The sequence below is a fragment of the Balaenoptera musculus genome, chromosome 7 (assembly GCF_009873245.2).
Source record: "Balaenoptera musculus isolate JJ_BM4_2016_0621 chromosome 7, mBalMus1.pri.v3, whole genome shotgun sequence".
Classification (NCBI taxonomy): domain Eukaryota; kingdom Metazoa; phylum Chordata; class Mammalia; order Artiodactyla; family Balaenopteridae; genus Balaenoptera; species Balaenoptera musculus.
Genome location: NC_045791.1, coordinates 27,744,170 through 27,767,985, shown reverse-complemented (window position 1 = coordinate 27,767,985; position 23,816 = coordinate 27,744,170). Strand labels below are relative to the sequence as shown.

Genomic DNA, 23,816 nt, shown 5'->3' with positions numbered 1-23,816 from the left:
AGTAGAGAAATGCAGATCAAAACAACGAGATATCACCTCACACCTGTCAGAACGACTATCATCAAAAAAAGTCTACAAATAAATGTTATACCAATGCAGGGAGGGGCAAGATAGGGGTAAGGGATTAAGAAACACAAACTACTATGTATAAAATAGGTAAACAACAAGGATATATTGTACAGCACAGGGAATTATAGCTATTATCTTATTATAATTTTTAATGGAGTGTAATCTGTAAAAAATATTCAATCACTATGCTGTACACCTGAAACTAATATAATATTGTAAAGCAACTATTCTTCAATTTAAAAAACTATGGATTATATAAAGGAGACTTTGTCTCAAGGAGGTTGTGAGATCTGGAGAAGATTAGATGGGTTGGGGTTGGATTAGGAGAGAAGGGTAATTAGTGGGGTTTTAAGATTAATGATTCCATCCCACCTCCCATATTCAAATCAATTGATAGACTCTAAAATGCAGAGGTCAAGCACTGTGTCTTCCATGTGCTCCCAAGCTTAGCATAGTGCCTAACAAAGAGTAGTCATATAAAATATATTTATGGAATGAATAAATTCTTCTCAACCTTATGGGGGTGTCATAAATCCTTTTAGAAGTCAGATGAAATTTATGGGCTCTTTCCTTAGAAAAATGCAAATAAGTACACATACACACACACAATCTTCCATATAATTACAGGGCGTTCAAGGACTCCCTGAAGCCCATTCAGGGTCACCAGGTTAATAATTGGTGATTTGGAGATGTGTGACCCATTATTTTTGCCTTGCAAATTATTCAGACTCTTTCCCATGATTTAAACTTAAAAGGAATTGTCCCATCAAGTTTTGCTAGTTGTAGAAAAGTTCTCTAGAAAAGGCATCATGGTGGATTTTATTGTTGTATAGGATACCTATTTCTGTGAACACACTCCAAAGTCTACTCTAGACAGCTTTTCAACCCAATTCATTCTCATAATCCTTGATAATCCTAACTGTGGTTTTGGAAAAGTAATGCATTTATTATACTTTTACAGAGAATATTCAGAATATTATCCCACAGTAATATGTAGTTGCTTTTGTAGTTTACCTATGTAACCTTATACCATTAAAGAAAAATAAAAAGAATCACCACAAATTATGTCCAAAGGAACAATGTTTCCAACATTTTTCTTTTACTTTCTGTGAGGTATGGCAAAAATAGCCTTTAGAAAAACATGGACATTAACACAATAGGAAGTTAATATCTGCTTACCTATTGGAAAACTATTCAGTATTTGAGTATAACCTCGACTACTTAATATTTTGACTAAGAGGAAGTGGAAGAAGGGAAAGCATTCTTAAGAGTGAAACCTTGGATATTAGTGTCTAGATATGGGATTCTTTCCTGTTCATTCCTCCCACCTCCCTGAGCTTTGCTTCTGTGTTTTTAATAACCAGTTTCTCATATCTGCACTTAACACCCAGCTTGAAATGTATTCCTCAGCATCTTTTTCCTGTATCTCGTGGTTTTCTTTGAGTGCTTTGTGCAGCTGCATCAATCAGAAATAATGGAAAAATCAGATGAGGTGACAAGGGATGGCAGGTTGCTTTTGTCATCACAGTTTGCCCTTCTCACTATTCAGGTGCCTGGGACGTTTTTAGACCATTAATGCCATTGATAGCCACGCGTGCCAAGTGTGGAGCTCAATGGGAGCTATTTAAAACAGATATAAAAATAAATGTAAGGAAATATCTGAATTCATCAACCAGTTCTAGAACTTTTCTGGGAGACTTGCTCTAATAATGACACCCAGAACATCAGCAGCTAGCTTGTCAGGCTAAGCAGGTGTGTTTTCTTTCTAGAGCCTGTTATCTGAGTGCAAAATGGATTTATTGGTATAAATAGTCTCTACTATACATCAGTTGCACATATACCATTTCAGCTGATCCTTAAGACAACTGTAGGAGCTTGTTCCCATTTAATAAGTGAAAAGCCAATGGCTCAATTAGGTTATTTTATTGACCATGGGTTACTTACCTATTAGGTGATGACCCTGAAATTTGAGGTGGAGACAATTTGCTTCTAAAGGTACCTTGCTAAACTCCCCCTCCCACTGAAGAAGTTTAACACACACACCCTACCCCACTCTCAGCCCTGTTTCTAGGACATATGTGATACTTCAGTGAGAGGATAATTTAATTGGCATTGTTATCAACCTCTCTGGAATTGTGAACAATATATAAATAAAACAATTTGGAAGGTCTATAGTTTTTCATATAAGTGCCTGTGCCACCAACACCAGCAGCTTCTTTAATACTAGCAGGCAGAAATGATCAAGTGTATCTCTTTCAATGAGAACATCCATATTGTTTTCCAATAGAAGAGTAACACATGTTTGTTAGAAGATGACCTAAGTTGATCCATTCTTCAGTAACCTGGGAAAGTTGGATTGCTCTGCTAATCCATGGGGATACGTTCTTGTCAATATGGCCCCTGGAGACTGGGAGTGACCTGTGTCCTCTGTGCATGTGGCTTGGGTGAGGGGATGTGAGGCTAATGCGAAGCAGCTTCATTTGACCTTTGGGACTTTTCATGCAACTGTAACATTAAAATTTCCAATGGCAGAAATGTTTTTTCCAGTATAACCCGGACATTCAGAGGTTGATATTTAAGTCTGGTAGAAAATAAAACTTGAACTTAAAAATAAGCACATATTTATTGTAACTCCCTAGGTTCACTTTCTCTAGCAATTACCTTCATTTCTGCAAAACGGAAACTTTATTAAGCAACTACTTGTGCCAAGCACTAAGCTGAACCTTTTACCATTGATTATTGTATTTTATTCTCTCAGTGACCCTATGGCTTTTTAAAAAAAGGGTCATCCCAATAATCAGAGTAGAGTGGTGTGGGTTTTGTTACAATGATAGCAATTTCTTTCTGTCAAGATAGGATTTAAAATATTACACTCCTGACTTTTGCTATCCTTCCTTCCAAGAAAAAAAAAAATGCTATTTATGAGAAGCTCAGTTTAATAATATCAGATGAGCAGAATTCTCTTTTTTAAACTGTTAGCCTTGATGGAAGGCATTTAGATATTAAAGGCCCTCGTTCTAAGACAGTTCACCACAAAAGCAGGTCCAAGGGTTATCCATGCATTTTAAATTTTAAATCTAAATTTAAGCTTACATTTCCACCAATCAGAACTCAGAGCTAGTATCAATGTTGATCACAGAAAGAGATATGTTTCTAATTAACTAACTTTAAAGCCCTATCTTAATCACTTAGAGCATTCTTGTGCACATCTGTGCTGCAGGAGGAACTGGATTACCTCCATGGTGTATGTGTGTCTGGGTGTGCGTGTGTGTTTAAAGCAATGCTATAACTCTATCCAAATGCGATGCAGCACTGCTTTAAAGTTTAGAAGCAAATGTGTGCTTAGTAATGTAGTTTAAAAATTGAAACCCCCTTCTACCTTATATGTTCTTCTCTTGTAAATTGGGCTTGTTTGTGGAGGGCAGCCATTTCCAATACTGTGACACATACATCCCAGAACTTCTTCCCTCTTACTTCGATGGGACCTAAATGAGCACCAGAGCCAGGGCCTCTCATGTGGTTTTGCTTCATCTTACAATGACATCAGTATCTTTCCATTCGCCTCATTTTTATAAAATTGTGCCCAGAATGAATGGCAATGCCAGTAAAGGAAACTGAGTCCTGGGAGTAATTTTTTATTAGAGTAAATGAAGTGATGTGATAAACAAGTACAACCTGACGTGACAACATGGCATAAAGCCGTGATACGAAATGTTTCATTCTATTCTTGTGAATGTTTTTTTAAAGCTTTTATGCCTTTCACATGTCTTGTGTGTGTATATACTGACCAATGGAAGTATAATTCGTGTTCAGATATTTATTTCTCTCAATGAATGACCAGATGGTTCTTGCCTATGTTGGAAGAGAACCATTTTGCCTATTCGATAACTCTGAGAGACATTACATATAACAAACTAGCCAGGATGATCCACTGTAGCCCGAGTGAGAAACATGTAGGTTTCTCTACTTTGTAAAGTTGGCAGAGACTCACAAATGCCTTTATTCTCATTTTTTAACTGAAATAGTTTGTGTATTTTTCCTACCAAAGTAACAGATGCTCAATGTGGAAAACTATGGCAATACAGGCAAAAAAAAAGAGAGGAAGAATGCTTATAAATTAATTTTTACTACCTGTAACTTGCCACTTGGAGATTGATGGTCATGAGGATACAAAGCTGACGTTTCTTTGAATACATACTATTTGTCTGACACTGTGCTAAGTGCTTTACATCAGTCAGATTATTTAATCCTCCCCAGAACCCACTGATAAAGGTAATGGTATTAATCTCCTTTCATAGATGAGGAAACTGAAGCTCAGAGATATTAAGTGAATCGCCCAAAGTCACACAGCTAACAGGTCACACAATAGCAGAGCTAATTGAACGTGGGATTGCTGGACAGCTAGCTGCATTGGTTTCTATGAGTTGCATATGTGTCAGATATTCCTTTCACTTGCTTTTCAATTGAATTTATGAAGCTTTTGTTATATTAAAGTGTTTAGTTTTGCACAGACGAATCTATACTTTTGTGATTTCTACCTTTAGTGTCATGTTTAAAAAGGCCTTTCCTATTCCTAGATTATAACATGGGAGGGAGAAAAAAAGAAATGCTAACAGTACCAGAAGATAATAATCACAAGCCAGAAAGCCAAGGTATCTGCCGAAGTTGTTACCAACAGGAAGAAGTAGGAGATGTGAGGATGTGTTTGAAGGCAGTGGCAGAAGAGGACATAACGCTGTTCCCTCATTATGAGTATCAAGTCCAATAAGCCAATTAAATACACTTCCTTTCATGCCTCCTACCCTCCCCTTTAAGCTCCTGCATCAGGGTCTGGACTGGGAGGAGGGACTGGAGGAAGAGAGGAAGGCTTCTTACATAGCTGGTGCTGTTTGAGGGTCTCTTTGGGGTGTCAAATGCCTTCTGTCAGGCAGTAGCCAAATGCCAGCACTTTTGTGTGGCACATACATGTGTTCTCTTGAGACACTCCTGGGGAGATCTCACCCACAGGTGTTCCCTGTCATACAGGAAACCCTCTCTGGATGATCTCTGATCACTTCCTTCTCTCCACTCTGACCCCAGGAGTATGTTCCTGCCCTGAAGGCAGCCTTCCTGAGCATAGTCCTTTCAATATGGCACATGACTCCCCTCCACTGGGACCACAGGGAAAAACAAAATTAGGTACCCTCTCCCTTCCAAATGGTAAAAAATGGAGGCTGCTTCCATTGCTGCCCTTTCTTCTTGCCCTGCCACGTGGACAACTTCTGACAGCCTCCTACCTTCAAAATCTCGAAGTCCTGACTCTCGTCAGGATCTGTGTCCCATATTTGGCGGGGGCAGGGGGTGGGGAGAGCATGCATTAGGTTCTCCCAAGAACTCTGTTTTAGGAGCAAGAGGAGGCAGGCTTTTGGGTCCTGGCAGCTTGGCAGTCATTCACTTTGGGGAAAGAGATGCTGGCCTCCCCTTCTGGCAACCATCCCCGGTCTCTATGAGAGGTTTTCCTGGAGCACACCTACTCCTGTGCATCTCCTCCTCTTACTTAGGCTGTTAGACATTGATGGAGAAGAGTCACGGGGCCAATATTTCTACCTTTAGCAAGTCCTGCAGAAATGTGGCAGCACCTCTCTTTAGCATTTGTAGGTATTAGTCCTCGGCGTTAGGACCTCAGCTGAAATGCCAAGGTGTTAGGAAAAGTCCCACTCCACATCATACGCTGTACAGTTATTTTGTGCTGTGGAGATATCATGTGATAGAAAGTGTCTAATTTTTTTTTTCAGAATGGATTGTGAGTTATCACAGATGTTTTCTGATTAATATATTACTTTTTATTTTTTTAATTCATTAATATATTTATTTTTGGCTGCGTTGGGTCTTTGTTGCTGTGCGCAGGCTTTCTCTAGTTGCGGTGAGCGGGGGCTACTCTTCGTTGTGGTGCACGGGCTTCTCATTGCGGTGGCTTCTCTTGTTGCAGAGCACGGGCTCTAGGCGCTCGGGCTTCAGTAGTTGTGGCTCGTGGGCTCTAGAGCGCAGGCTCAGTAGTTGTGGCGCACGGGCTTAGTTGCTCTGCGGCATGTGGGATCTTCCCGGACCAGGGCTCAAACCCGTGTCCCCTGCATTAGCAGGTGGATTCTCACTGCACCACCAGGGAAATCCCCACTGCACCACCAGGGAAATCCCCACTGCACCACCAGGGACGTCCTGTATATTACTTTTTAAATAGTGGCCCAAGCCATCAATAAATTGACATTCATTTCTTCTAGAGGTATAACCCCATTACAGTAAAATGGAAAAAAAATCAAAGGAGTGTTCTGTATTGCAAAGCTATTTCTATGTCACAGTGTGTAGTCTTTAGAAGCAGGATTTTGTTGATCTTGGTGACAACAAATTCAATATATCTAATAATCCTGCATAGCAGGTCTTCATTCTCCTTCCTGTTGATGTGACAGTCACTCTTTAATGAAACCTTATTTTGTATACTATTTGCATTGTAGATCAGGAACGAAGAGCTGAGTTTGCTTAAGCAATAGCTGAGCTGTTTATACTTTTTATATTCTTCCATCAAGAAATAATTACCCTTCAACCAACCTTACCTCTTTCTACTTTGTATATGCAAACTACCTAAATAAAACATAGGCAAACTCCCAAACCACACGTCAGTATACAGAAACAATCAGGACCCAGAAAAGCATAGAATAGCGTATGCATAACCTATTCCACTTCCTTGTACCAAGGCATTCATTCATTCAGCAAGTCTATATTGAGCATCTACCGTAAACCTGCGAGGCAATAGAGTTGCTTTTGCTCGTTTATTTACTACAGGAAAGTAAAGAATAATGTTTGTTTTAACTCCAGTTCTATAAAATTGGAATGTTATTTCTGGCTGAACAAAGATAATATTGTAGTAGAACTTCGGTATCTCACTGGTTGCTGTCCATAATTCTCTGTTGGAATACATCTACACATGGATTCGTTTTAAATGGCCTTCGGCAGTTTACTGTAGGGCCATCTGGCCATTTGCTATCTGTACTCCCAAAATAACATGCAGTTCTAGAATAATCTGGCTTTTGACACCCTTAGAACTCAGTTATGCCCTGGCATATATTACTGAAGTGTTAAATGGGTATAAAGTAGGGCATGTATTGACAATTCAGGTAGGATATGCAGTACTCTAAAATAGCCCAGGCCAATAAGATGCAGACTCTCAGTACAGCTAAATTATAGTATAATTACATTTTTAAGATTATAAGAATTTTTTTGTTTTATATGAGAATTTCATTGCATAGTTACTTTTTCTAGGACATTTTATTATGTCATTAAAGGTATACCATTTCCATTTATATCCACTTTAGTATTTAAGGAGTTGTTTGTACATCTCTGTGGTTATGATTCACAATAATGTTAGCACAAACTGTGAATGGATGAGTCTCTACTGCAAATATATGCCCACTGTTCAAAAAAGGATATTTCAAGGTGGAAAGTAGAAAACTCTTCTGCAAATAATGTTAAACCTCAAAATAATGTTCAGCATGTCCTGAAAGATGACCATGGATTGTTGTGATCTTTAAACAACCAACATACTATTTCTTTAAAAAGCTTAGAAGAGGGAAATCCAACCATATGTTAAAATGTCTGATTTTTCTTCTAATTCTTTTTCCTATAACAGCAGAATTTTGAGTTTGAGTGGGTGCTCTATAAATACCTGCTGACTGCCGAAGGAAATATATTAGAATTTAGAAAAATGGTGAGTTTTTTTTAAAGGAAGAGTAAAACTTGGGTACAAACCTTTCTCCATTGCTTCATTTTGGGGAGCCTGTAGCTTTCTGGTGTTTCCTGTTGAATATCCGTCCTAGTGTAGCAAGTGATAAACTGGCTCGAACAACTTACTGTAGGATTAGACCCTTAATAAGTTCAGGTACTAGAACTTATGGATAGAGAAGATAAAGTAGGTTTTTACAACAGTTAATAGCATAAAGAATAAATTGCAAGTATGAGAAATAAAAGGCACTATAAAAGCTTAGTGCATATTTTGAGAAGAACTAAGTAGAAATTTTATGTATTCATTGAAATTAACCACTGAGTGTAAGTATTAGACATGTGGAAAGAGAGAATTAGTACCCAGAAGCTAGATCTTAAGGAATAAAACGATAAGAATTCAACATATGTCTAATAGAAGTTTCAGAAGGAAAATTAGAGAAAATGCTAGAAGCAATAGTCAAAGAGATTTTGGTAAGAAATTTCTAGAGATTATTATTTAAGTCATGAATTCTCAAGGTAATGCATATATTTGGTTTTAAAAGATCAGAGGGTGCAAAAAGGATCTGTAAGACAAAACAAAATTCCTTTCCCCAGTTCATCCCACTCCAAACTGCCTCCCCCACCCCAGCTACCATTTAACAAAACTTTTGTTTCTTATCTTGCTATTTCTTGATTTTTTAAAATATGAGATATTATCTGTTGACTTCCTACAGTAGAAATGGTGATTTAGTTAGCCCTCTTACTGTATGAGCATGCACATGCAGGCACTCACATATTTTTCCCTCTCCCTAGCCTTCCAATATAGCTGTATCTCAATTTTTGGTTAATTAAATACTCTGTGTTTATAGCATTATTGCTATGTAAAACTGTTCCCTGCTGAGCATCATTGTTTTCTATGCTAAGATTTCCTTCCCTGAACAACTCTTCATTTTTTCCTGGAGGTAAATATTGCTTTAGCTTTATCTGCTTGGTTTCTGTGTCACTATCACAAACCCATTCCTAGCTCTGCCACCATCACTAACTCATCTTTTTAATATGGTCAGACACATCAGGAAATCTATCATTTCCATTTTTTTCCTTGGACACCTCCATCCTGGAGGCCTAGATTCTCCTGCTCCTGTTCATTTTATGTTGCTCTCTGGACCCTTGAGTCAACTATTTCCTGGATCCCACATCTTTCTCTTTTTTTACTTTATCATTTTAGTGGGGTACATCCACTGGTATCTCCTCAAGAAATGTAGGGAGCTAAAATTTCTTAAGATCTTGCTTGTCTGAAAATGGTTTTGTCCTTCCTCACATTTACTTAATACTTGACTGAGTTTTGAGCTCTCATTGGAACTCATTTTTCTCAGAATTTTGAGGTAATGCTCCATTGTTTTCTACTTTTTGAACTTCCTGTTGAGAAGTCTGATTTCTGTCTATTTCTAACGTGCCTGTGACTCATCGTGTTCACTCTCCCAAAAGGTATTAGATTTTCTTTTTTATTCCTGGTCTTCTGAAATTCCATAATGATTCTAAATGGATTGGATTTTTGTTCTTTTCTTATGCTGGGTATATATTTCCTTCACTACAAAGAATTTTCTTACATTTTTTCTTTGATTTTCTCACCCATGATTTTCTCAGTATGTATGTTCTTCAACTCCTATTAGTCATTATTGAACCTTAGATTGACCTTATTTTGTTATCTCTTTTCCTATTTTCTTCTTTGTTTTTATTTTGCTTTCTGTAAGATTTTCTCAACTTTATCTTCTGACTCTTCTATTGATTTTTTTCAGTTATGATATTTTTATTTGTAAGCACTCTTTCTTGTTCTTGAATTTCCTTTCTAATCACATCCTGTTTCTCCCATCATGAATGCAAAAGCTTATTTTATCATTATGGATATCATAGGATTTTTTTTTAAGTTTTCTTCTACTCTCCATGTTGCCTCAGTTTCCTCTAAGTTCCCCTTTTCTATTTGTTTGCTTCATCATATTAACTTGATGTTAAAATTTTCCTCAAATATCTGATGGTGACTGTCTCTCCATTCATATTTGAGGTGAGACCTTGAAAGATGATGAGAATTTCAGAGACAGGGCTTGTTGACCAGTGACCTTTCTCATAGGAATTCATTTGTTTCATTGTGGTATCTCCACATGTCAGTGTTGCTAGGTCAGCCCAGTTCGTTTCCAGAGAAAGGTTCCTATAATGTCCTGGAAGGAAAATCTCCAGCTGTCTGGGAGCCAAATGGAGGAGGGATGCTGGAGAAGCATCATTAATAAATAGACATCCTTTCATTTAATTTCCCTCACCCTTGCCTTTAGCCTTGCCTGGTCTCTGTGGTCCAGATCATCCAGTGAGGAAGCCTTTCTGCTGCTGAGGAGGGAGGTCAGGGGAGAAGGACGGTAGTTGCTTGGCTGCATGGGCTTGAGGAGGTTACCAAAGGGCTTGTGTTCACTTTCTATAGAATTGCTACCAGGTCTGTTTTCAGCTCTGCTCTGCAATTGCACCTCCAGAGGCACTTGGTGTGTCCAGTTCCTGAGCCTTCCGGAGTTTCTCTGGAGCAAATGAGCTGCTGTCTCTTTGCTAACACCACGTACGCCAAGCAGAATCACCTACACTTAAAGAAGCATTCTGCCTCCTTCTCTCTGCTCTAACACCACTCATCCATCTGCTTTCCATCTCTTGAAATCCAGTTGACATTTCTTTTCTCTTGTCATCTTACTCAATTATTCTTGTTGTCCCTGAGAGTCCATGCCTTTTAAAAATTCCCATACCATTATTTCAGTAGAGCTTCAAAAGGCAGGGGGATTTAAAATTGATGTTTACTCTGCCATGTTTTCCCCAGTCTGTTCTTCACACCGCAGCCAGCATTTTTATTCAGACCCAATCTGATTAGAAATTTCTCAAATGGCTATAAACCTCTTACTTATATTATTAAGGGCAGAAAGTCCTCCCCCTGGTTATTTCTCAAGCCTCGTTTTTGACATCCCCCTCTCCTACCTTCATTGCTATCCACACTCACTCAATGCTCTGGCCATATTTTGCTTTTACCCCTGAACCATGTTTTCTCACCAGGTCCTTTGCACATGCTGTTGTTCTTAACACAGTCCATCTCTCACATTCACACCTGGCTACCTTCTAATCATCATCGAGGTCTCAGCCGAAAGATCACCTTCTCTGGAGAGCCTTTCTTGATGTTAGCCCCCCTCCCCAGGCCTGGGTTCTCATAATCATAATACCTAATTCTCCCCTGATTGGAGCACCTACCCCGCTGGGTGTTTCATGAGGGCATCTTGGCTATTTGCCTGGCACATAATAGGCATTCCAATTTGGGTTGAATGGTGAATGAATGTTTTTTTCTCTGACCTTTTTCACTCAGTATTTTCACTGAGTATGTCAGTCTTTCTTTACCTTCAAGCCTTGGTTATATTCTAGTAATAGCCCAGCACTTTACCCATCTCTTCCAAACTTAGAAATACTACAAAGTATAGAAAACCTGAAGAAAGCGGAAGTGCTTGTACACTCACTTTGTACATTTAAAGGCTTTATTTCAAATGTAAAGTTAACAAAATTGTATCTTAAAATATTACTTTGGAATAAAGACAGCTTCTGTGGCTTAAAAATTAGACAGCATAGAACCAGAACTTGAAGTGAATCAATACTTAATGCTGTAGCACTGGGAAAAAAAGGGGGTTGTGCTGGAAGTTGGATTTGCTGGTAATTTTGATTTATTCAGGTTGTGGGTAGGAAAATGAAAAAGGAAAAAATAAAAGACTGGATTTTTGATGCCCATCTGTTCATGCTTCAGAGACCTGGAAACTGATGTTTTAAATTTCCTGGTTTTACTTTTCTGGTTTATACAGCTTTAAGAAGGGAGAAGATGGAACCTCTCAGTTAGAAAAATGTAGGAATAAAAGGAAAGACAAGGAAAAGCGTAAGGTAGAAGAAAGCACCACAGGAAACAAATAATAGAAAGGGAGGAATATATTTGTTTGATTTATAACATTGAGCCTTTTTGTAATTAATGTGCCTCTAGACAGAGAACAAATCTTTGATTAGTATACAAATGAAAATAAGGTAACATTAAAATGCCTGCCTTAAATGGATGGCTATAGTGTAACTTGTGAGAGTTAACAAGGAAAATGCATCTTAAAAAAAGGCATGGGTCTCTGATTTATAAAGTAGCTTAACTGTGAGAGGGCCAGTGGAGTCAGAGACTGGAGTTTTTAGAATGTTGATTATCTCTTTAGTAACCATGACAGCATAACGTTGACCTTCTCCATTATTATCAAAAATAAAAAATAATAGTATTTACTGAGCTCTTACTATGTGCCAAGCAACATGGAAAACATAACTCTGCAAGGCAGCATTATTATTAACTCCATTTTACAGATGGGGTAACTGATAATTAGAGAAAAAACTCTTTCCCCAGGTTAGCTAATAAGTGGCAGAGCCCTGAATTTAAAACTATACAATATACCTAGAGCCCTGCTTGACCCAGTGTGCCTTTTTGCCTCTTAATAATTATAAGATAATCAGTAGATTTGATTAGAAGTTTGATCCTCCTACTTCCATTAGAAGAAGTCTAGGGGGCTGGTCTCATTCTCATTGAACATATGAAGAAACCCAGGTTTCAAAAGATTAAGTGACTTTATTCACAACCGAACAAATTTTTGAGAAAAATTCTTTCCTAAACTCAGTTCTCTATTCTTTTAAATTTATTTTTAGTTAAAAAAGGAACATTTTTGTTTCACAATTCATATTTTCTCCTTTTCATCCCACAAATTCTCTTATCAGTTTTGATGGTTAGCTCTCTCTTCTTGTACAATATTCTCTTGTTGTCACTGTCTGTCAACATAGATATGGTACCTTCCACTCTATCATTTTCCTGATACCCTGTTCAGGAAATTTCACCCATCATGGTATTGACTCTTTCCCCTCTTTTCCACAACAGTATCCAGTTGTATTCGTCATCTCAGGCTGCCATAACAAAATACCATAGACTGGGTGGTTTAAACAACAGGAATTTACCGTTCTGGAGGCTGAAAGTCTGAGATCAGGGTGCTAGTATAGTCAGTTCTGAGGAGAGCTCTCTTCCTGACTTGCAGCTGGCTGCCTTCTGGCTGTGTCCTCACATGTGGCTGTGGGAGGGAAGGGGGAAGGGGGAAGAAAGAGAGAGAGAGGGAGGAAGAGAGAGCTCTTCCTCTTCCTGTAAGACCACAGTCCTATCGGATTATGGACCAATCCTTATGACCTCATTTAACCCTACTTACCTCCTAAAGACCCTATCTCCATACATAGCCACATTCAGGGTTAGGACTTCAACATATGAATTTTGAGGGAACACAATTCAGTCCATAGCACCCATAAAATGATACCATGCTCTAAAGGATACTCTCCAATTGGAAACACTGCCCTAAGGGAATTCCTATTTTTGTTTGGAAAGAAGAAAGTGATCCTTTCTTCAATACCAGCACATTTTACCATCTTGCTTTCAACCTCCAAATAATGGCCTCCAAAAAAAATTGTGGAATAGGACATGTGATTAGAGATCACTTTTAGAGTTTCCTTCAGTGCTTTACTGATGCTGTAGAAGATATGGGATTCCCAGAGTAATGTGAACATTTACTTGCTAACAAGGTAAATCCGTACCGAGCAGCTTGCTGAGTCTATGAAACAGCCACTTCTTCTTGCTTGAAAGAAATTACTTCAGATTCACATTTGGGAACTTTTTTCATTTTTGTATACTATCGTTAAATTAAGCGGGGTGAATGAATAGAAGCTTTTAAAACTTCACTTCTGAGTTATTAGTGAAACAAATGATGAGCAAATTATTAAGCTTGAATGGAAAAGTTAGATCATTGTAGTAATGGAATCAGTAAATACAGTTTAGTTTAAAGGTAATATGGATAGCTTAAAATTTCTGAGGGTAAGAGACCAAAATAAGTACGTATGAAATGTCACTACATATGCTCTAAAATTTTTGTAAAAATAGACACAACCTCTTGCTCATAGAAGGAGCTTAGATATTTGTTGAATGAATATTTGTTGACTGAATCAAGACAGTGACTCATTTACAAAATAGGAAATCCAGTGTTACCCAAGATGGCCTTAGAAATAACTCCATAAGTATGGATGTTACATAAAGAAGCAAGGAAGTGGGAAGTTTACTTTGATTTACTCAGCTCATCTACACATCATTACCAACTCTCTTTTAATCCTCTCAAGAAATTTGGAAAAACAGATATTATCCCATTTCATAGATCAGAAAACTGAGGTTCAGAGAAATTAAGTGATTTGAATAAATTCACAAATACAGGAAGTACCGATGCAATACTGGGTACCAATACTATAGCCTGGGTTCTCCCCTCTTCAGCATGCCCATTGCTTGAGTGGACTTACTTTAAGGCGCTTCACAGAGATTTCTCTCCACCTGTCCTCCCAAAAGAATCTCATAGGCTTACTGTGAAATTATCCCATTTGTGATTATTTTCCTTGAATTAAGGTATTGTGCTTTTGAAAAGTGGAACATATTGAGCATGGAAGATGATTAATACATTGTGGGAATTTAAGATTAGTTTCCAACAAGACCAACAGGGAAGAACAGGGCATGATTCAAGGTAGATGCAAGGGGATGCATGGTGATGAGCGTGGTGGGGATGGGGGCCCTGGGCCACTGGGAAGGAGTATAAAGCTCTTAGGGAATTAACAACCAGTCGGTGGAGAGTGCTTACGGGGGAGGTAGGAAGATAAAGATTCACTGTTTGCAGTTGAGCCTGCAACTTTGCTGACTGTGTTCAATTACTACAGTAAACCTTGTGTAAATTAGAGGGTTTTGTGGTGCTTAGCTCTTTTCGGGGGAGGAATGCAAAATCATGAGAAGTATGCATGCATCTGTTCACAAGGATGGCTCTGGGTTTGATAAACATGGGCTGTGGCAACATGCAAGGTAGCTTTTCCTAGTCTCATACATTGTTAAGGACCTTAAGTTTTCTCTATGGGAGGAGTATATATATCATCAAGGGATTTTATAAAATTGCATAAGACAAACTGCTCATACTAGTAGGCAGTTAAATTAGCAGTGTGTACAGTGTAAAACACTTTGGAATTAAGAGAGATTGACATATACACACTACTATATACAAAAGAGATAACTAATAAGGACCTACTGTATAGCACAGGGAACTGTACTCTATACTCTGTAATGACCTATATGGGAAAGGGATCTAAACAAAGAGTGGATATATGTATATGTATAACTGATTCACTGTGCTATACACCTGAAACTAATACAACATTGTAAATCAACTATACGCCAATAAAAATTTTTTAAAAAGAGAATGAGGAATTGAGGCATAATTATTTAAGTTAAATAATACTAATTACATAAACTCTGTTGCCAGAAGAAGCCATGTATTGTAAATAAATGGTATAAATAAGGTATATGGAAAGTGTTAGATTTTCAGAAATGATTCTTAGAAATGCTGGTGGAAAAAAATATAAAGAAACAGACTCATGGGAACAGAACCATCTTTTCCTTATGACAGTCATATATCCCAGCTATTTAAAGGACAGACATCAGAAAATGATGGACCTTAAACAGAAGAGAGGAAGCTGAAGCTTCTCTTTTTGGCAGCCTTCAAGAGAAGATGCTGTCTTGACTAAGTGTGTCATCCCTGGGTCCATACATGGATAATGAGGCCAGTCTGATAACCATAAATATGCTTTCAGTTTCAGCATGCCTTTCTCAGGCTAACAAGTAGGGTTTGCTTGTTAATTTTAACTGAGGCTAGTTTCTATGGATCCTGTTTTCCTATCTTGTCACAAAACAGATTCTTCGTAGTCAAAGCAAGACACCCTTGCTCAGTATCCTCTCTCAGACTGCTGTCAATGTTGCATGTTGGCTTTGAAAATTTGCACCATGGGAATTGAAATTTGGTTCAGGCACGAAACTTGAGCATTTAAATGACATGGCCTAAACAGCCGCGGTGTTGTTGGATGGCTCTTCCCCCAAAGCATTTGTGCTATGTGCATGTGGATGGTGATTGACTCATCTGTGATTCAAATTTGTTCAAATAATGTTCTGCCAGAGTTTCTTGTTGAGACAGCCTTCGTAGACATGTGCCATCTATTTTATGAATATTAGCCCGTAGCCATCTCCGGTAAAGAGGAGCAGCCATCCTACAGCCAACCACCAAGCATAAGTCTGTCTTTCTGTTTAATGTTGTGGTCTTCAAACATCTAGTTTTAATTATGATAGACTTCCTTGTTTGTGATTCCTTTATTTAGTGAAGGCAATGTGGCAAGAAGTATAGGGGGTGTATGCGTGCACGTGAGAATGCTAGATTAAGATCTTTACTTTTATACTTTATAGGTTTATATAAATCTGCTTACCATATAAGTGATATATTGGATACATGTGGGCAACATGATTTTTTGATTATCTTTGATATTTGCTTATGTGGCTAAATTCTAAAAATGTTAATTTTGTAATTAATTTCCAACACATTGTTTGGAAACAGTGAATAGTTTTTGTTATACATCACCCAAGAACTTAGATCACTGAACTGCCTGGATGTGTCTTCCCAGTTGGTTTTGGAAAAATTATTTATCTTTGATTCCTATTTCCCTTCTTTTCAATTCTCAACATGGTTTCTATCCCAGAATCCACAGAAATTGCTGTGATAAAATCAAATGATATTTTTTTCTGCTGTCATCCATATTAGCCTTGAACTGTATTTTTTTCTGTTACTTGTTTCACAGGTTTCCCTGATATCTTCAGACTTCCTTTTCTCTACTGATGTGTGGCCTTGGTGAATGGCCTTTTGGGCTGAGTTTCATCATTTGGAGAGGGAATGCATTTTCCCACTCCTCTGCCATCCCTACTATATAAAATATGCCATCACCTATCTGGTTCCCCATGCTTTTTGACTCAGGCTGTGCACCTCCTAGGGTCTAAAGTAGTATTTCCCAGGGTATCCTTTGTCGAATATTAATTCTTAAGGTGCCTCTTTGTATGTATGTGTGTGGGGGGGAGTGAGGGCATTGGGGGATTGGTCCTTGTTTCATTAAGTGCTAAGTTTGGGAAACAATAAATACAATGTCTCTATCACACAATAGGTATTAAATAAATATTTATTGAACGAACAAAAGAATGAATGAATTAACATATTTACTGAACATACTAGCATGTGCTTTGGGAAGTTCTGTAGCGAAGAAATGTTTAACTTTGTTTAACCCAGCATTTCCAAAACTTGATCTCTCACAAAACCTTCTCTAGGGCAATACCTACACGTTCTGTTTCGTGATAAACAGAACACACCTTGTGAGACTTCAGCCTGAAGGGATGGCCGTACTGTTCTCCCTCCCCGACAGCTGAGCTACAGGTACACACGCTGCGCTTCCTCAGCCCCCTGTCTCCGTGCCTGCCCCACAGGCAGGCCAGTTTCCTTATTCCAGTTGCCAAGGCTCTCCTCTTTTCTCATTGGCTCATATTTGAAATAATCGTTGATGAATTATGCCCTCTCTCTGTCTCTTTAATCATCCACTCATTTGCATCATTTTTTTTCACACGCTATCTTCCAGATCTGCTTTGAGAAGCATGACTTAATCATGCCCTGTGGACTCTTATCTCTGGGTACTTATTTATGAGATTCTATAGGTTGAACTTACCATATTAAGTACTTTTCATTGAAATCTCTCAAAAAGATGTTTGTAGGCAACGTATTCCACATGACATACATTTTAGCCACAGCATTCTCTTCAACACATGAATCAGTCTCAGTGTCCTAAGTCGACATGACTTGCTTTATCTTATCGCCTTCCTCCTGACTACCTCTGTTGGTCAGCTGAACATAAGCTGGCTTCTCAACTTCAGCAGAAATCAGCTAAGGAGCCTAGAGCATTTCCTTTGCTTACCATCAATCTTAGCATCGGTTTAAGCTCCTCCCAAATCTGGTATTTTCTGACTACTCCAAATAAGGCATTTGGCCATTTCTACAGGTCCAGCACCCACATTTGCGGGTGGTGCAGGGAAGCAATCAGATTTAGGTCTGGGAAGTACTTATTCCAGCTGTGTCTTTAAACATCCCTCAACATAGTACTGGGGTTTTGTGGCAATGCCTCTGGACCCACCCTTGGGGACAGAGGTGGGAAAGAAGGAGAGATGGCAGAGGGAAGGTTCTACTTTCGTTTCAAAGATTGGCTATTGGTTGGAAAAAAGTTGGGAGTGGGGTCCCAAGGCTAATAACAGATTGGAAACGACTACAGTAACCAGAATCTTTCTAAGAGTGAAAACATGTTTGAATAGGCCTTCTGAGAGATTCGGAAACAGGAAGGACATTCTGTGAGTAAGGTGGGCAGTAGCATTTCTTTAAGAAAAATTGAGGGGATGGTTAAACGGCAAGCTTACCATGTGCTCTAGAAGGCAGCTCACTGGTATTCTTTCTTTTCTCTCCTTCACTCCTTACCTCTGTACCTTTCCTCTTCTCATTAGCACCTCCCCCAGAGTTGAAGCTGGGGAGGAGGAAGGAAGTGTTCGGTCATGTGCCTATTTGCATAGTTACTTCACTGAGTTCACACCAGGATAGTGCGAATATTCTGCCCGGTTCTGTAAAAAAGCCAGTATCACCCCATTGGTAAGGTATTATTTGCTTTTTTAGCATAGAACCGTTTATTGCCAGCCTTCTCTTCACTGTACATTACAAATAGCATCTGATTAAGAATGTTCTGGATGGGTTAATTAGTGTGGTGACTATTATTAAGCAAACTGCTTGTTAGTGTATGTCTCTTTGATCTTGGTATTGATGTGAAGTAATTGACCATAGAGCTACATTGAGAAAAGCTGGAATAAAGTTTTTTGATTTCTATTATGGCAATAAATTGTTTATATTAAACATGTCTATGAAAATATGGGTTTCATGTCACACACAGAGAATCAGAATAGACTGTATAGGATGGTAGTTGAGGATTGTTTTGTTTTGTTTTTTAGAAATAGTAATACATTTGTCCAGCTTGCTTCAAGATCAGCTCTGCTGAAACAAAGTAGTAAAAAATTATTACCGCTTACTGCTATAGAATATATGAAAACTGAAGTAATTTTAGCTTCCCTCACCTAAAGGACGTGTTTCCTTTTAGATTTAGCTAATTGCCTAAATACTTCTTTGGGTAACAGTCACTCTATATAAAAGACTATTAGAGAAAAATATGAGAAGATATTGTAAACAAGGAAAGCATAGCACGTAACCACCTTCTTCCAAGTACTGGATTATTATCTATATTATTTATTGGTATTTTGTCCAGTTCTATTATTAAGTTTCCCCAGCTGTAGCATTTCCATAGGGAATTAATTCCATGAGCTAATAAATTACACCGTCAGGGAGTTTTTCTGGAAATTCAGCTTAAATTTTCCCATTCTTAATTTCATCTCATTACTCCTAGTTATACCCCCTTGTACCCAGCTAAATAATTATTCTCTTTCCTTGGAGACTCCTATTATGTACCCCTCTAGTTGTCACTTAACCAGGCTATTCATATTTAGCTCCTTTAATCTGTCCTCATAAATCAATTCTTCCATTGCCTTAATCATTATTATTGCTCTTCTTAGAACTCTCTAATTTTCAAACATATATAGTTATCAGGTGCCTCAGATGAAATCAGCATTTGCACAGTATTCTGCTCCCACAGACTTGGTCTCTCCCTTTCCTGTACGTCACGTTCCATAACCAAGCAGCATCAGTTAATTTGCTGGTCCAATCAGCCCAGACTCATCTTGTCAAACTCCAGGAAATCTACATAGTCTTTTCCATGTGTCCTACTGCTTTCAGGTTTATTTTATTTTGTCAATTTCATAATATTAATAAGCTGAGTTTTGGGTTTCTGTCCATATTGATAATCTGCATCTTCCCATGTCCTTATTCACCACCACCTATCTAGTCAGTCATCCACAACCTGGGTTAAGGTGGGATTCTGTTCATCCTTGAGAACATTTAGGAAATGTATTGCAAAAAAGCAGGCCTAGCACCTTGCCCACAGCTAGATTCCTTGTCAGTGACCAGTTCCCGTTGCTTACAACCCTTTAGCCAATCTCCCGTCTCTTTTAATTTGCAATTTTGCTCACACGCTGGCCAATATAAAGGGATTTTATGAGCAAGATGGGTCATGATACTGTTTTCTAAAATGAAGATATGTTGTTTCAATGCCCATTGATTTTTGTGTGTGTGTAAGTGTGTGTGTGTGTGTGTGTGTGTGTGTGTGTGTGTGTGTGTGAATCCTTCGTGCACCAATTTTGTAATTCTGTTAAAATCCTTTTTAAGCTTGCCTGGCGTTCTTTATCTGACATAAACAAATAGGTTACTTCGCTTGCGTTATTGTTGTTTTCCACATAGGTACAGATGTTCCTTCTCTTACCATTTGTTCCATTTGTTTAGGAGAAATTGAGGATATTGTCATAGTCATGTTTTTTCTTTCTGTGGTGATCGATGGGAACTTTCCTATTGATTTTTAGTTCCTTAGAATCTCCTCAGTATTTTGAATTTATTTCAGGAAGAAAGTTGCTTACCTCCCTTCATGATTTTGGACATGTGAGATCTGAAACTCTAATCTGTATATGCCCAAGTTTCTTTCCATTTTTTTAAAAATAAACTCTCTAATTTTTTATTAGAGCAGTTCTAATAAAACTGAGGTTGTGACCACTGAGTTTTTAAAGGTCCATAGATGAGAAGAAAAATTTTTAGTACAGCATTCATTATAATTCAATAAATTTCCTTAACCTAATAATCTAAAGAGAGATATTAAATTCAATGTTCATTTTTTTAAATTGAAGTATAGTGGATTTACAATGCTGTGTTAGTTACAGGTGTACAGCAAAGTGACTCAGTTTTTTTATTTCATATATATATATTCTTTTTCAGATCCTTTTCCCTTCTTTTTCCATTTTAAATCAAGAATTAATGTATTATTTTATAAGGGCATACCAAAGAAGTTAGCCCCTTTCTTTGTGTTTTATCTGTCCATATGCAATAACTACTTCATCTACTTATGACAGGGCACAGGTGTGGGGGGAGGTGGCTTATATATTCAGGTGATTTTTCTCAAAAGGCCTCACGAAACAAGCACAGAGTCCCCCACATCAAGCCTTTTGCTTCTAGAATGTACATAGCATACTACAGCCAGACTGAATTTCCAGTTCGCAGCAGAACCCGCACTGTTCCTTAGCCTTGCTCACCTGCCCGTTGGTTCGGAACTAGCGATCGCCCATCCCCCTCTCCAGGGCGACCTTCTGATCCCTCAGGTCACTTCTTGAGCACCATCTCTCCTCACCTCGCTTGAAATAGATGGCCTCGTCCAAGGCTTTGGGGATGCACTGGATTCCTCACCTGCCACCTGAAACGGTTCTTTTCAATTCTCTCTCTCTCTTCTTCCCTCTCAGCTTTGTAAGGAAGCTCGGTGTGTGTTTTCTTGAATAAGGCCCTACTTCCCCCGCAGCAAGCATCCTGCCATTAGCACACCTTACGTTGTTCTTCTACTTCCATTTTATAAGACTTTTCTGTTTGCTCAGGACCCTGCTCCTTTCCGTAGCAAGTATCCCCAAGCGAGCACCCCTGTGGACATGCACCCCATTAAAGTAAACTTGACCTTGCCTTCCCCTCTCTCGTCTGTGTCCCCCTCTCTCCCTAACCAGTGTCTGGTTTCTCTCTGCCCTCACCCCACACGAACCGCCCTGGGAGTAGCCAGTGATCCACAGTATAACGAGGCCAAAATCGCCCTGTTGTTTCTGCTGCTGTAACACCTCTGCAGTGTTTCACACCCTTGTTTTTTGTTTGTTTTTTAAACAGTTTTAAGAGCTCTTGGTTCTTTTTCCTACACATGCTTTAGGAGCTCTCAATTTACCTCAATAGTGTGATATTACTCTCAGTTTTCCTTTCAGTTCTTCCAAATTGTTCCTCATTGCTTTCCTTGGTTCTGTGGTTCTTCTTCCTCACCTACCTCTTAAATGCACGTACTCTCCTTTTCTTCACATACTCCACAATCCAGGTAAGGGGCCGAGTCTCTGCATGGGCCTCAGGGCCTCTGAGAACACCCTTGTTGTCTGGCCCCAGACTGCCTCTCTAGACCTCAGATCCCGGGGCTCAGAGTCTTTGGCTTGCATCTTATTCCCTGAAGAGTTCATGCTCTTTCACACCCTTTTCCTTTGATCACACTGTTCCCTCCATTCAAAACTTACCCCTCTCTGCCTTTCAGAATCAGTCAACTAAAACCCTCTTTAAACCTTTACTTATCCCCAAGTCAGAATTAATCTCCAGTTCTCAGTTTTAAAAGTTAGAATGTCCATTCTTGATATACTGTGTTCCGCCACAGGTTCCTTTGTTGTTCTCAAGTCTGTCTCCCACTCTGTCTACTGGTTTGCTCCCTAGTACTTGGTGAATTCCTTGGTTGCATTTTATGTGTTTGCTTCTATCAATAAGTAGCAGATATCGAACTCTATGACAAAGCATTATGGGAAGAAAGGGGTGAGATGGTGATGAAAAAAATATAAAAAGATACTTCAAGAAATATTAGCAAGGGACCAAGCTATGTGATCCTTATAAAACCTTAGACCATTTGGGAGCCAGTAAGAAGACGAAGTCCAACAGATGTGGTTTTGGATTAGCTGCTGACCTAATAGTTGGGCTTCCCTGGTGGCACAGTGGTTAAGAATCTGCCTGCCAATGCAAGGGACACGGGTTCGAGCCCTGGCCCGGGAAGATCCCACATGCCGTGGAGCAACTAAGCCCGTGTGCCACAACTACTGAGCCTGTGCTCTAGAGCCCGCAAGCCACAACTGCTGAGCCCACGTGCCACAACTACTGAAGCCCGTGTGCCTAGAGCCCGTGCTCCACAACAAGAGAAGCCAGGACAATGAGAAGCCTGCACACTGCAACGAAGAGTAGCCCCCGCTCACTGCCACTAGAGAAAGCCCCCGTGCAGCAACGAAGACCCAACACAGCCCAAAATATAAATAAATAAATAAATAAATTTATTTAAAAAAAAAAAAGAAATATTAGCAAAGTCAACTTAATAAAAATGTGTACAAGTGCCCAGGAATACAGAACAGTCACATGAGCAGAAATACCCAGTGTTAATTCAGGAAGTTTCAAGCATTTTTGTAGGTTAATGAGCAAAAGTATGTTTTGAAAATAAGCACTGGGCCATGCCATGACTGGAAAACATAGAACTCCAGAAAGACAAGTAAAGAAAGAACGCTAAACCATCGCTCTACCCTGATTTTTTATGGTATGTGCAGTGCAGATTTTTATAGCCACAGAAACTCTTTGGAAACCAAAGACAATCTGGTCTAATTTCAAACTTTTGAACTTTCTCTTGGTGACTACTGCTTTTTGCTCTCTTCCTAGAATTTTTGTTATATCTTTAGTTTTTTTTTTTCTCAGTTTTTATACATCATCATCATGTGCTTACAGAAAGGTAAAGAGCAAATTTTAAATAGTATTTTCGCTAAACGTATACTGCATTTTCTTTTTGTAACAGATTCATGCCCAAGCACAAAGCAGCGCATTTACAGAAGATACTCAGCCTTAAAGGAAATGGCGGTGTCGCTCCATCCATGGCCCTTCCTTTCCAACAGGAGCAGAGAGGTTCTGAGAATTTATTGAAGAATTTTGATTCAGAGTCTGGATCCTGTGATGCTGCGCAACAAGAAAACCTGGGTCGCTCAGTGAGGCAGGAGTCATACTTGAAAACATTCAGCTCGTCAGATTATTCAAGCACTCGTCATGGGGAACATAAACAAAATCCGTGTAACATTTTGGCTGGAGCTGATGATCAACAAAGACCATTGCATATTGTCTGGCCTCACAGGTGGTAAGTGTAAGACATACCAATTTAGTAAGTTGTCGAACTGGTAATAGAAAATATATTCTGATGATCGACTTAGTAATTTGTTGTCCCTATAGCTTTAGAAAAAGATCATTTTAATGTGGCAGTGGTACCAGTGTGGTGCCAGGGTGGCACTACTC

General features: G+C 38.9%; 1 protein-coding gene across 2 annotated transcripts in view; it reads left to right on the top strand.

The window, feature by feature from the left end:
* The window catches only part of GTDC1 (glycosyltransferase like domain containing 1), a 377,323-nt gene that overhangs the window by 290,917 nt on the left and 62,590 nt on the right, over positions 1-23,816 (top strand). For both annotated transcript variants that reach the window (XM_036858347.1, XM_036858348.1), the window contains exon 8: positions 23,329-23,661. In XM_036858347.1, the coding sequence (XP_036714242.1) occupies positions 23,329-23,661 (333 nt within the window). The remainder of the gene's footprint in view (positions 1-23,328; positions 23,662-23,816) is intronic.